Source organism: Salvia hispanica, chromosome 6 (genome assembly GCF_023119035.1).
Source record: "Salvia hispanica cultivar TCC Black 2014 chromosome 6, UniMelb_Shisp_WGS_1.0, whole genome shotgun sequence".
NCBI lineage: Eukaryota > Viridiplantae > Streptophyta > Magnoliopsida > Lamiales > Lamiaceae > Salvia > Salvia hispanica.
Window position 1 is genome coordinate 4271718 of NC_062970.1, and position 15335 is coordinate 4287052.

Sequence of the window (15335 nt, forward strand, 5' to 3'; positions counted from 1 at the left end):
ATCAAGTAAAATACTTTTGATATTGAGCATCTTCATTTGTTATTGTATTTTTTTCATTTTTATTCACATAATTAAATAATAATGGAACGGAATGAGGAGAGAATGGAATGGAGATAAGAATGGAATGAAGGTGGGACCCTTGTGCTTGGTAAGAACAAAAAATGCAAAAGGAATGGAATTGTTATTCCTTGATTGATTATATTCTATAAGTACAAATAATATAGAAATGGAATGGAATGGAATGAAATTTGAATAATTAATTTGTTGATTCTATCAAAATAAATATTTATTCAAAAATATTTTTGCCAAATACACCATTTTTCTTGTCTTTGTATATGTGGTGTTGTGTATATAAGTGTGGTGGTGTGTGTATATGTGGTGTTGTGTGTGCATATGTGGTGGTAATGTGTGTGCGCATATGTGTTACTGTCATCTACTAAAAATGAAAAAAAAAATATGAACATTATTTTGTAGATGGACCGAACTAACAAATATGCTATGATGTTATATAGACAAAAGAAAGTAATACTATATTTGAAAACATAAATATACCAATACAAAATATCACAATTACAGAGATAAAATACATAGTAGTACCATACCAAGTAGGGCCTTAAGGGACTTCTTGGTATGATAGAATGGAATGATGAGGGGATGTAATGGAGATGTGAATGGAATGAAGGTGGGAATGAAATGACAATTCCTATCCATTCTTGTGCTTGGTAAGCACAAGGAATGCAAAGGGAATGGAATTGTTATTCCTTGATTGATTTCATTCCTATATTTGATAACTACAAATAATATAGAATTGGAATGAAATGAAATATGAATAATTAATATGAGTATCCTACAGAGCTTTGGTGGTTTGGTGGTTGAGCAAAATCGGCAATAATATCGCTTTCGATATTGTCGATAATCCATGAGAAAACCACTAGATCAGTTTCCTCCCAATCATGGCATCCTTTGCTGTTCGGCTCTGGTGGTTCATCGGTTATGTGGGAGTATCCTCTCCTTCCTCCAATCGTGACCTTCATTAGTCGCGACCATAAAGGGTAGTTCTTCCTGTTCAGTTTGAACGCCACGGTAACATTCCTGTTCGTCCTCAGTCTTGAGGATTCAGCTGCTGCTTTTTCTTCATATGTGTCTGGAATTTTTGTGTATAGGAATGAGTTTCTGGGTTGATTTTATCCTTTTAGCCGTGTTTTGGTATGAATAGGGCTAGGATGAAATTTTTCTGAGCCGTAAAGATTGGAGGAGAACTAGTTTCAAAACCATAGTTTGTTTATGATTGGGAGAAGAAATAATCAACTTATAAATATTTATATTTCATGTGTAATGTGAAAATATTTATATAATTGGCTCGACTCTCTTATTTATAACAATATGCATTCCAGGAAAGAACCGACAAAGATGAAGCTGACAATTCAGCTCGACCAGATACATGACAAGTAATTAAAATAAGGACTCAATTGGACCGATACGTAAACAGTCATGGCAGCGCCTGCATGCGAATCAAATTTGTACTAGTAGTATAAATTTGAAATTATTAGCATCCATATATAGTTATTCAAGACAAACGAACCACAATAGGGCTCCGAACAGAATGAGTGGGAGAGGTCCATTTCAAGAATCCTTGGACGAAATTGGTATGCGGAGCAGAAGTGAGTCGACTGAATGTAACCTTGTACTGCAATTTCTGTTTTGTCTCGGAGAAGTTGAGCGTGGTGGGATTCACACGAACATCAACTCCGTGGGGTGGGGAAATCTCCACCTTGTATGACGAGTCAGGGTCGCCTACGTTTGTGACGGTCCTGGTGTAAACATGGGAAGTTGATTTGCCACTGAAAATGATAGAGAATGAAGGATAGTTTAGCTCTGCTTCTGCTATCTTCGATTCGACTCGGCAATTCACCCTCCAACGTACAACCTTCTCCACTTGGCGATCCGTGTAGTTGAGACCGCACAAGTAAGAAAGGTAGTCTTGGGACTGGATGTCGTAGACAAGTCCGGGATCTTGAGCTCTTGATGGATTCGCATGACCTGATCCCGTGGCAAAGATGTCGGCCGGGAGGAACCCCTCGTCCTCAATTGGATTACCAGCGAGGTTCACATCGTCTGCCGTGGTCATAATGGCGGACTTGATTGCAGCAGGAGACCAATCGGGATGCACGCTCTTGAGCAGAGCCGCCACACCGCTCAGGTGCGGGCACGCCATTGAGGTACCGGAAATTATGTTGAATGTCGATTCTGTATTGGTATTGCCTTCGACGGAAGTGTGCCATGCTGAAAGAATATTAACTCCGGGGCCTAAAATGTCGGGTTTCACGATTCCAGGGGTTGGTATGCTAGGACCCCTGGAAGAAAATGAAGCGACGACTGGTGCACGCTCATCACCAATCACAGTACCTTGGGAAGAAATAGTGGCAATGGGTGTTGCCGTTGAACTTATGTAAGCTTTGATCTTCAATCCCGCGGCATAGCTGAAATGTGTTGTTGGCCCACCAATGGTTAAAACTTTAATGGTGTTTCCATGTGTCTCATTGTTTATGAGAATCACGCCGGCAACGCCACTTGGAATTACTTTTGTTCTGTCATCCTCACACACAACTATCTTACCTCGGATGTCGTTTCCCCTGCAGTCGGGCGCATAGACAAGCAGGAAGAACTTTCGTGGAAAGTCATAAACTGATTCACCATCCACCTCTTGATTGTTTCCTAGCACTGCTATTGCACTCAATTTTCTGTCCAACGTGCTTGCTCCAACCGTCAGAACCCAAGGTTCCCAGTGTCCCACAGATGAGGGAAGAGGCCCGCTGTTTCCAGCAGCGAAGCTAACGAAGATACCCTTCTCCATCGCACTGAATGCACCAATTGCATAATAATCATCATACAAGGTTTTTATCTGTGTTGCATCCGTATAGCCTATAGATATCGACAGCACGTCGACTCCATCTTCAATTGCTGCATCCATTCCAGCAAGGAAATCTGCAGCTCCTACAGAATTATTCTTTAGCACTTTGTATATGGCTAAATGAGCAAGTGGTGCAACGCCAGCAGCAGTGCCGTTAGCCTTGCCAAAAAGATTTGCGCCTTGCACAAAGCGTCCAGCAGCAGTGCCCGCAGTGTGAGTTCCATGGCCATTATCGTCAAGGGGGCTCTGGTCCCCGGCGTTAAAGTACCTTGCTCCAATGATTTTGTTGTTGCAGGCTGTGTCGCTGAATTGACACTCGCCCTTCCACCTAGCTGGTGGAGGTGGCATTCCTTCGTCGCTGAAGGAAGGATGCTCAGGCATCACTCCGCTGTCCAGCACGCCAATAATCACACCTTTACCGTAATTAGAGTCTTTCCACAACCCCGTATTCTGGTTCAACCCCAAGAAGTTGGGGGAATGTGTTGTTTGCAAAGACATCAATTTCTGGAGCTGTGCTGAGATGAATCCCTTCTTCTTCTCCATTTCTTTCACATGTTTGGGTGAAAACTTTGCAGCAAATCCCATCAACACATGGCGGTACGAGTAAACGAGTTGCGCCTCGTCTTCACTCGAGCTTGTTGTAGTTAATGTGCAGCAGAAAAAGTTTAATTATGTTTTTTGTTTAGAGTGTCATTAGTAGGTTGGCTGATTATGACACTAGTCATTAATTCTCTAGCATGTGTTTTCATTTCCTAGAAAAGGATTGGTCATCTTCAAAAGGATTGCTATGCCATGAGTACAAGGATTGTTGGTTCAAGGACAAGCCGAAATGCCACAAATGTAGTCGGTTTGGTCATCTTCAAAAGGATTGCTACGCCAACAATCAACCACAACAGCAGCAGCATGCAAATTTTTTGGAAGAAAAGCAGAGTGAAGAATATATGTTTTATGCTTCACAAAGCAAAAAACAAAAAGATGAAGATGTGTGGTACATTGACAGTGGCTGTAGTAACCACATGACAGGTGATGAGTCCATCTTTGTGAGCATTGATACATCTGTAAATTCTCAAGTTAAGATGGGAAATGGTGCTCTTGTCAAAGCCCATAGAAAAGGGACGATAAGTGTTGACACGAAGAAAGGGATGAAGCGCATAAGTGATGTGCTACTTGTACCAGATTTGAGGCAGAATTTGTTGAGTGTTGGACAACTTATTGAACATGGATACACTGTCCATTTCGAAGGAAATTCATGTGTCATACTAGATAAAGAGGGGGCGAAGCAAATTGTGGCAAAAATTCAAATGGAGAAGAGTCGCAGCTTTCCTCTCACATTCAAGTATGCTGAAAATATGGCAATGAAAGCTCAAGTAATGGATGAATCATGGTTATGGCATTTGAGACTTGGCCACTTGAACTTCAATAGTCTCAAGCTACTACACAACAAAAATATGGTCCATGGTCTGCCAAAAATTGGAGAAACACAGCAGCATGTCTGTGAAGGTTGCGCACTTGGAAAGCATCACCGACTACCGTTTCCAAAAGGAGTTGCTTGGAGAGCAAAGGAACCTCTAGAGCTTGTACACACCGATGTGTGCGGACCAATGTCGATAAATTCTAATGGTGGAAACAGGTACTTCATTCTCTTCATTGATGATTTTACTCGTATGACGTGGGTTTACTTCTTGAAGCAAAAATCCGAAGTGTTTGAAGTCTTTCGGAAATTCAAGCTCCTTGTGGAGAATCAAAGTGGTCGTACCATCAAAGTGCTAAGAAGTGACAATGGAAATGGAAAGGAGTACACTTCAAATCAATTCACCAAGTATTGTGAAGAAGAAGGCATTGGAAGACAACTAAGTGTTGGATACACACCACAACAAAATGGTGTATCCGAACGCAAGAATAGGACGGTGATGGAGATGGCAAAATCAATGATACATGCCAAAGGATTGCTTAAAAGTTTTTGGGCAGATGCCGTTCATACAGCAGTATACTTGCTGAATCGATGTCCAACAAAAGTTGTGATGGATAGAACTCCAACTGAAGCATGGAGTGGAAGAAAGCCATCAGTGAAGCATTTGAGAGTTTTTGGGTCAGTTTGCTATGCCCAAATTCCAAAAGAAAAAAGGCAAAAGCTTGATGAAACAAGTGTGAAATGTATACTTGTTGGCTATAGCAACATGTCCAAAGGCTATAGACTTTACAACTTGAAGACAAGAAGTGTTATCACAAGTCGAGATGTGATATTCGACGAAAATGCAAGTTGGAATTGGGAAGTAAATGAAGTGCAGAAGAATGGATCAATCATTGATGAAACAAAGCAAGTTTCAACTGTCGAAGATGAGGGAGATGGTGATGAAGGTACTGACTTTTCATCCCCAAATGATTCAAGCTCTAACTCGGATCCAAGTTCGTCCACATCATCATCAAGTCCTGCTCCTAGAATGAAAAGCTTGCAAGATGTCTATGAGAGATGCAATGTTTGCCTCATAGAACCTGAAAATTTTGATGAAGCAATGGAGCAAGAAGCTTGGAGAAAAGCTATGCAAGAAGAAATTGATGTGATCGAAAAGAACAAGACATGGGAGTTGGTCGAACGCCCACGAGAAAAAGAAATCATTGGAGTGAAATGGGTCTACAAAGTTAAAGTAAATGAAGATGGATCATTTCAAAGAAACAAGGCAAGACTTGTAGCAAAAGGCTACACACAACAGCCCGGAATTGACTACGACGAAACATTTTCGCCGGTTTCACGTTTGGATACAATCCGGATGCTCATTGCTCTTGCAGCTCAAAAGGGGTGGTTATTATACCAACTTGACATCAAATCAGCCTTCTTGAATGGAGAATTGACCAATGAAATTTATGTGGAGCAACCTCAAGGTTTTGTAATCGAAGGTGCCGAAGATAAAGTTTATCGGTTGAAGAAAGCATTGTACGGATTGAAGCAAGCATCAAGAGCTTGGTACAGCCAAATCGATGCATATTTCATTGAGCACGGATTTGAAAGGAGCAAAAGTGAGTCTACTTTGTATGTGAAGACTCAAGGTACATCTACTCTCATTGTTGCTTTATATGTTGATGATTTGTTGTTTTGTGGTGATGATGAGAAGATGATACATGATTTTAAAATTGAGATGATGAAGAGATATGAAATGAGTGATATGGGGCTGCTACATCATTTCTTGGGTATGGAGATATACCAAGAAAATGATGGGGTGTTTATTTGTCAGAGAAAGTATGCAAATAATATTCTGAAAAAATTTGGAATGGGTGATTGCAACCCAACTTTGATTCCATTGGTGGTGAATGAGAAAATGAAGAAAGAAGATGGTGAAAAGAAGATTGATGCTTCTATCTATCGAAGTATGGTTGGAAGTTTGTTGTATCTTTGTGCGACAAGACCGGACATTATGTTTGCTTCTAGTATGTTGTCAAGATTCATGAATAGTCCAAGTCAAATCCATCTTGGTGCAGCAAAGAGAGTTCTTAGATACATCAAAGGCACAACAAATTTTGGGATCAAGTATGTCAAAGGTGCCCAAATTAATTTGCAAGGCTATTGCGATAGCGATTGGGCCGGATGTTTGGATGATATGAAGAGTACTACGGGTTACTCATTTTCTCTTGGTTCAAGTGTGTTTTCTTGGAGTTCAAAGAAGCAGGAGAGTGTGGCACAGTCAACTGCCGAAGCTGAATATGTTGCAGCTGCTATGGCGACATCACAGGTGTATTGGCTGAGAAAGATTCTTGGCGATATTGGAATGAAGCAGAAGGAGGCTACCGAGCTGTTTTGCGACAACCAATCAGCAATTGCTATGAGCAAGAATCCTGTTTTTCATAGCCGCACTCGACACATCAACATCAAATATCATTTCATCCGAGAAGCCATTGAAGAAGGTGAAGTTCAGCTCACATTTTGCAAGTCCGAAGATCAAGTGGCAGACATCTTCACCAAAGCACTTCCAAAGGAAAAGTTTTTCAAGTTTAGAGAACTTCTTGGTGTCATGGAGCAGCACATTAAGAGGGAGAACTGTAGTTAATGTGCAGCAGAAAAAGTTTAATTATGCTTTTTGTTTAGAGTGTCATTAGTAGGTTGGCTGATTATGACACTAGTCATTAATTCTCTAGCATGTGTTTTTATTTCCTAGAAAAGGTGTCTCGTATTCCATCTTTAATTAGTAGAGATGGAGAGTCTTTTGTAAGTTGAACCATTTTTCAAATCTATCCAAATATCAAATTCTCTCTGAAAACTCACCTCCATAACAACTCCTAAAACAGAGACTATACAACCATTATCTCAATCAAAACCAAAGAGAAATTCTAGTGCCAACGATCCAACAGATTTATTAACTGATGATGTTAAAGACTTCAGCCTTGATATTTCGGTGGAAATCTCGGGAGTTACTGATGTTGAAGATTCCAAGATCAACAAGGAGGAGCATGGTGACCTTCGGGAGGATGCTGCTGATGACCTACCTGGGGTGGATATCTCCAAAATTGAATTGGGTAACTTCATTGGCTCAGACGAGCAGATAGACGTTGATGTTTTTGATACAGCAAGTGACTATGACAAATTGAGGAAGTCTATCTTAGATTTCCAGACTTTCAGGAAGCTATTTTCATATTTGAAATTAATTTTCTGCTGTTATGCCACTTCATGGTGTTGCTGGAGCTTATGATAAACGTATATTTGTGGAAGAGCTGGGTGCAAAGGAAAGCTCCTTTCTTAATTGTGCTCCCAAAGAAGATTTTGGCAAAAGACATCTGATATATGCAAGGGAACTAGTGGCTCGTGTGGGGTTGAGCAAGTCAGACAACAATCCGGACCTGCCAGAGTTTGGCGCGGCAGCAGATGGAGATGTTGACCACAATATGGATTTCGGAAAAGGGTTCTTTGTCGCCCCATCTGATTTTGTTGCTATTATAGTTGCATATGTTGTTCATGCTATATCCTATTTTCCCGGTGGACTTAAAGGAGTTGCACAGAGCATGCCCACATCAGTTGCTCTTGATGTCGTAGCTAAGAACACGAATCTGATATTTTTTGAGATTCCAACTGGATGGAAATTCTTTGGCATGACTACATACTGGGAGCCGGAACTTGCTCTTGCTCTTAGAATATCAATGGATGAGGAGATAGTTTTAGAGGCTTCAATTAAGCAAAACCGTCAAGAGTCTGCTCTTAAGTTATTAGATCTGCTCTTATGTGATGATATGGTGTCTGAGGATGATGACTCTGATGAATGTAATGAGTGCAACAAAGGGACTCCTAAGAAGGCAAAGGAAAATGGTAATGAGGAGATTTTGTTGCATAGATCAGGCAAAGAATCAATTATGAAGAATAAGAACAAGAATCAGGATAAAGATGGGGTAGCTGGAAGGAAAGTTGCAGATGCACAAGAGAAGGTGATAGAAGGTGGTGGCATCGTGATGAATGGGAGGACTAGAACCATTTCTTCTCTTATATACACATTTTTGAAGATGATGTGCAGGACTATGACAGTTTCTCCAACAAATGTGGCCATTTTGGGAGTGTTTAAGGGGTTGATGAGTTGCCTAAGTGAGAAATTCGAGCACACGAAATATGGATTTGGAGATGTAATTTTACTGGGTCATGGTCAGAGAATGAAGATTGATGAGCGTAATGAGTTTTATGATGTGTTTCTTGATAGCCGAATTTCGGAGCCGAGATGCCTCATTGCTCATTGGTTTCCACCTTGAGGACAAGGTGAATTTTAACCGTGGGGAAGTTGATACGTGCATATTCCTAATATCCCCATATCTTTATTAATTAGTATAGTGATTTTCCATATCTTTCTTTTATATAATTAGAATATTTATTTCTTGATCATTAAGTTAGGTTATTCCTAGTATAAATAGGAGCCTCTGTTATCTTTTGAATTATTCATTGAAGAAATATAATTTATCTTTTATCGTCTTTTACTTTTCTCTGCAATTTACTTTATCAAAAACTTAGTTGAACGATAGTTGGCTGCTCGACGGGAATCTTCCCGCGAACGAACCAATATCTTCTCTGCGATCTCTCGCAGTTATCTCCCGATACGAGTTTACTCGTATCATACAGTGGCGGAGCCAGACTTAACGATGGGGGGTCCAAACATTTATTCCCTCCGTCCGGAAAAAATAGGCTCATTTGTAGACTACACGAGTTTTAAAGAAAACTTGGTAAAATAAGAGAGAAAATGTATAAAAATATGGATAAAGTAAGACAGATGAGGAAAATAGAGGTAAAGTATGTGATGAAAATTTTCTATTTTTATAAATGGAACTATTTTTTATGAACATCCCAAAATGGAAAAATAAAACTTTTTTCATTAACGAAGAAAGTTTTAAAATTTATTGAGTATGTTCAGTGTTCAGAAACAACTCGAACATAAGCTATAGAAAAAGTCGTGCATGAGAAATAGATAATGAGAAAAATATGAATATTTTTTGAAGAGCATAGCATTGATATTAATTTTACTAGGATTAGATTATATATTTACATATCTATAGAAGTATTCTCTATTCTTAAATTATAAATATCATTCTTTATGAATACATATTTAAATCGTTTATGAAAAATTACTAGTGAGAAAATCAATAAAAATGCTAACGTGAGAAAATCAATATTACTCTAAAATGAATAAGAGAAAAATCACTAACAATTACTACTATTTTAAAAAATTTAAAAATAAAGCCACAAATGAACTAAACATACCTTTAAAATCAATTTTACTAATATTATTATATTATTTATACTGTTGTAGGGTTAAATAATTATCTATAAAAATCTAAAAAATCATAATATGAATTCAAAGCATTAGTGAATAAAAAATGAACCAACCTGCGACACCAAGACTCGATCCTGGTATCTCGTGAATGAACAGCTCATTCTCACACCAACTAGACTAGCTAATGATACTGTAAATCCCGCATATATACATTATATATGGTAAATGTTCAAACGGCTGGGGCCCAAGGGCCCCCTGGTTCCCACCGTGGCTCCGCCACTGTTGAAATATAATATGGGATAAACCTAAAATGCTCATATAAATGGAGTGAGATGAATAATCTCGAGGCACATTATAGTTTTAATACTAAAGAGACGGATCGAAATATAATATACGGGCCAAAAAAATTTAAATAAAAGATGATCAAACAAAAGATAATACTAATAAACATGATCTCTAGGCACGAGGGCTATGGTAAGACAATTAAATTAGTAAAATATTTTAAATATGATCAATCATGAAATTACACATCTTTGCCTATTACATCATACCAAGAAGATCTATTTTTGATAAGTAACAACACAATACTAGACATACAGTGTAAACATTAGTAGAAATTATTCATTCTTGGTTTTCACATTTATATTAATATGAACTATATATAATTGATTATCCATTTTTGAACAATGCATTTTAAGGTAGCATAGAAAAGTAAATCAAGGGGCATAGCCACCATGACCACCACCTTCGCCACCACCGGCATGTCCCCCACCAGCAGACGCACTCCGCCGCCACCACCATCTCCCAGCACCTATATAAGTAGTGTTAAGTTAGCCGTAGGAATTGGGCTGGGATTGATAATTTCGAAATACTACATTGTAATTTTAGTAGATGGGCCATGATATATATTTACGGGTCAAATTTTTAAGATATTCAATGAAACAAGAAAATAATAGTAATATGGTGGGTAGAATTAAAATACATCCAAATTTGTTTCAAAATTAAGGCCAAGTCGTAGATATAAAAATTATTGCTCAGTTTTCCGGCACAATCTCTAATGCAGATTAACAATTTGAGTATTAAACATTGCAATCAATTTCTTCAATAGAAATTAAATTTGAAATGAGCTTGACGTGTTCTTTGAATCGGATAATAGAGCTCGACTTTTAATTGATTCCGTGCTTATAAATCCAGTTTGTTTATATCGTAGATTGTGTTTATGGCATTGATTGAAAGTGCTATTCATTTCAAATAATTACACAATGCTACCATGTTACTTTACAGATCCCCGTTGTCCGTTGATATTACAATTCAAATTCATATTTATGACTTATGAGATATGAGCATTGAGCAACACGAAGAACATCAGAGCAGTTACATGTTACTTTTACAGATCATTATTGATTCCCCACCTACTAAAATAATGCAAATCTTGGATAGATTCAAGGCCAAGTACAGCCATCTTAATAAAATTATACCCAATTACACAATACTATATTACTATCAAATGCAGATAACAGTTTTATCTTATTTGCTCAAGCCTCAAGGTCAACAATCATCTTGTTTTTGTGCTATTGCAATTTGCAACAAGCTTTGCTTCCTTTGTTTTTCAAGAAAGAAGAGATCTGAAAAATGGCTTACAATCTTCAACCTCTCATTGCCATTCTTGAAGGTATCCTTGATCCTGACCAATCACGATGGATTGTCGATGAAAACAATCCACAGCTCCAATCCCTCCTCGACAAAGCTACTTCTCTTCAGCAGCTCCTTGACAAATCTTCACTCACACAACTAGACAGCCAAATAAGAGAAGTAGCACACCAAGCTGAAGACATCCTTGAATCCCTAGCACACCAATGCATAAAATTAGCCTTATCAATATGTGTTGCGATAGTTTCCCAACTGAAATATTTGAACTTGTCAACCTACGCTTCTTAGGTTTCAGGTTCTATTCAGTTTCCTCAAAAGCATTCCAAATATTAAAAACTTGTCCGTTTATGATTACGTAGAAACTGCATCGACCGCAATGGATCTTAGCCAACTTCACAAGCTAGAAAGTTTAAGATGCAGGTTTATCGGAAGTATATTGATAGGGTTTAAGTTCCCTATCGAGAGGTTTGTAGAGCACACGAAGATTTAACGGAGCAAAAGAGATAATCCCTAGTTGAAGTTCTAGGGTTTTGGAACAAGAATGAGAAAAGAAGTATTTTATTTCTTAATTCTCAATGATTTAATTATCTATGGGATTCTAGTATTTATAGAATCCTCAACCCTAGACGGTTCGACCTTCCTAGTTCGTCTCGGGAAAGAACCGACAAGAAAACCCGAGGATATCCTAACCTAAACCCAACGATATCTTGCAAGGCAAGATATCAAAAAGATTACAAAATATTACGTGAATTAAATAAAGAAAAATAAGTCTAACTATGGAAATTGAAATAAACTAAAGATACGCAAGGATTTGCATGGATCTTCACTTCTTTGGGCGTGAATGGGTCGTGATTGGGGCAAGCTCGGCGCGGTCGGGCTGCTCATTCATCGCCAGGTTTGCTGTAGGGTTCAAGTCCCTATCAACTCCCCCCTCCATAGCAATAGCCTTGTCCTCAAGGCTAAGGGACAGAAAAGGACGCAACATCTCCGACTTCGACTTCCATGAAAGTGTCGTTGGAGCAGTTGACCATTGTATCATCCAATGGCATTGTGGAATACCATCTACCAAAACTGCCGGGGCCTTTGCTACGATAATCGGTGTATCCCCGGGTTGGTGTGAGTTCTCTGATTCGGAAAGAAAGAGCCTAATGGAAGCTACTACGGCAAATTTGGCATCAACTCCTCCAGATTTGCAGCCTTTGGAGAGAAATCCATCGAGCTCTTCGCAATCTTTGACACCACTATAGTCACAATCTTCACCACCACTTATGTAAACATAGGCAACTAGAACCACACATGCCATATTATTTTCTGCCTTCTCGAAGACGAACACCATTTTTTCAGTATTAACACATACATGGAAATATCCTCTTTGTAGAAATCCACTATCACCGTCCAAGCATCCCCCAGCTTCATGTCTCTCAGCACTCAAATTCACAACTCCATCAGCAACTATATTTCTTTCACTAGTCAAGCTTTGACCTTTATCAGCTTCACCGGCTCCATTTTCCCCACCCAAACTCACATTTTGACACCATTCTGTAGAGTCGTAGAGTCAGGGACGAAGGAATTAGTAGTCTTTAGGCGTAAGTAATCTCCATCAGCCTCTGATCCGTTTCCTTCTTTACCAAGAGGCAAAACAGTTGTATCACCCTGTCCAATCTCAAAAGTAGATAGTAATTGTGATGCCACTAAAGAAGCAAATCCAATTGATAATTGGAGAGTTAGGATGAAATCTATATGCCAGACAGTGCCGTGCGGAGCATAGAGGAGAATATAAGCCATCTGCTCGAAAATGTCAGCACCATCTATTGCTGAAACTCGAGAATCATCATATATGTACCATTCAGTGGAGTTCAAGTGAATGAATCTATAGAAATGACTAGCCTTCGATGTATCCCCTTTGTGCACTACAATAGAATAGAGCTCGGAGTTAAAATGCCACGCGAGAACAAAAAAAAGGGCGTAAAATCGCCTGCTCATGAGCTTGGCAGGAAGGGGGCAGCTGACAGATATGTGGCGATACAGCCGTTTCATGTTCTCCCCTGTTGCTTCGTCATCCAAGCCATAAACTGATCCAGCAATATTTCCATCTCAACAATCATCGGATACAGGGGCGGAACTGACAAAATGTCAACAAGAGTGGGGAACTCCAGCCTGAGATGTAGCGCACTCAGAGCACTGCTACCATCACTTTTGAAAATCACACTTTCTATGGGATCATCACCCAAGGAACGATGGGTAACCTTACTCCCACCTGTGCTAAGGCATTCACCCGAACGTGTCACATCGTTGCGCGGAGGGATCGAGCGGGCATCAGAGGCAAGTGCTTGTGTATGAGTGAACACGCCTCGAATTCCAACACCGGGAAAAATATGTGGCTCCAGGAAAGACTTCATATCACTACTAAATAATGGTTTCAAAGTTGCTGCAAATGTTGGATCTTTAATATAGTAAGCAGATTCAATGGAAAACGAAGCATTATCACCATCACTTGGTGCATCGAAGCCAGAGAATTTCTGCTTCTCAGGCAGACAAGGATGACCACTGTCACCTGCAATGATGGGAGCTTGTTGCACAATGTGAAGTGATATTCGGCTTATGAGATTATCATGATCAGACGCTATTGAGTCTGTTGAACCATCTCCACTGTCACCTGCAATTATGTTGCTGCCATTCATCTCCTTCAGTTTGTAGCCAGAGCAAGGTTTCCTTTCGTTAAGATTCTCAACATTCCCATCAATAATCTGGCCATCAAATAGTACCGTACCAACTCCATCCGTAGGCTGGCTCGCACGAGCGGCAGTGGCGGCTGAGGGGATTTCTGCCGAAGGAGCCTCTGACCAAGTTAACATATCTGAAGTGGAAGTGTGAGGCTTCTGAACAGGAGTAGCTCTATGATACATCAATGACCAATCGTCAGTCTCTTCACCCATCCCAGAGGTAGCAGCTTGTTTGTCCAAGGTAATCGAGAGATCGGCGCCATCATCAGAAACGACATGTACAGTAGGCGTGTTTCGCAAGGTTGCTACTCGCCCTTCATATGGGTTGGGGTCAAATTGCTGCTTGACTGCTAATAGAAAATCGTCCCAACTCTCTTCGGCATGATTATATTTCCAACTTGTCATCCAGTCTGACGCCGGTTGATCGAACAAGTACTGAGTAAGGTATAGCCGATCAGATAAAGGAGTATAGTAGTGGTTGTAGTACCTCTGCATATTACAAATCCACTCGACGACGTTCGCACCATCGAAACGAGGAGCATCAAAACGAGGGCGAGATAAGGCACTGGGCACCATTCCTGTAGGTGGCTGTGTGAGCGACGGAGGCAATCTCCACCCGCTCGTGTCCGAAGGAAAAGCAGGTGAGTCAGGCAGTTCGATCGTAGTTTTGTTGCTTGCGTAACCTTCATCAAAATTTGGGTCAAAACAATGTTTGACTGCTATCAAAAAATCATTCCAATCCTTTCTCCTGTTGTTTTCCTTCCAATATGTTGCCCAATCGGACGCCGGTGGGTCAAATAAAAACGTGACAAGATAGAGACGATCAGATTCTGGAGTATAAGAGTGATTAAAGTACCTCTGGATCTTGTGAATCCAATTAGAAGCATCCTCACCTGTGAAACGAGGCGGCTCCATGCGGTGGCGGAGAATGGACTCCCGATCGATGGTCGTCGGGGCGGTAGTCCGAGACGGCGGTGGTCTCCACACATGCTTCGCCGTCGGCGTCTCCGTAACCAGGGGGTCTGGCGGTTCTTTATGTTTATCTGCTGTGGTGTTTCTGCCAGAAGCTAGGATTTCTAGCTTCCTAAACCTTGAATCAGAACCAAAAAACGTTGGCGAGGGAGGCGGCTTCGAAACCATTGAACCTGGTGCCATGGCTACCGTGTGTTGAGGGAGAAGAGTAGTCAATGGAAGCACCAATTGATAGGGTTTAAGTTCCCTATCGAGAGGTTTGTAGAGCACACGAAGATTTAATGGAGCAAAAGAGATAATCCCTAGTTGAAGTTCTAGGGTTTTGGAACAAGAATGAGAAAAGAA

General features: G+C 40.1%; 1 protein-coding gene and 1 pseudogene across 1 annotated transcript in view; one reads left to right on the top strand and one right to left on the bottom strand.

Moving 5' to 3' along the window:
* LOC125194521 overlaps nucleotides 1–15335 on the top strand; it is a 44038-nt pseudogene that overhangs the window by 12099 nt on the left and 16604 nt on the right.
* Nucleotides 1568–15335, bottom strand: part of LOC125194225 (subtilisin-like protease) — a 17060-nt gene continuing 3292 nt past the window's right edge. Inside the window, exon 3 of the mRNA XM_048092335.1 lies at nucleotides 1568–3545. Within this exon, the coding sequence (XP_047948292.1) occupies nucleotides 1568–3545 (1978 nt within the window). The remainder of the gene's footprint in view (nucleotides 3546–15335) is intronic.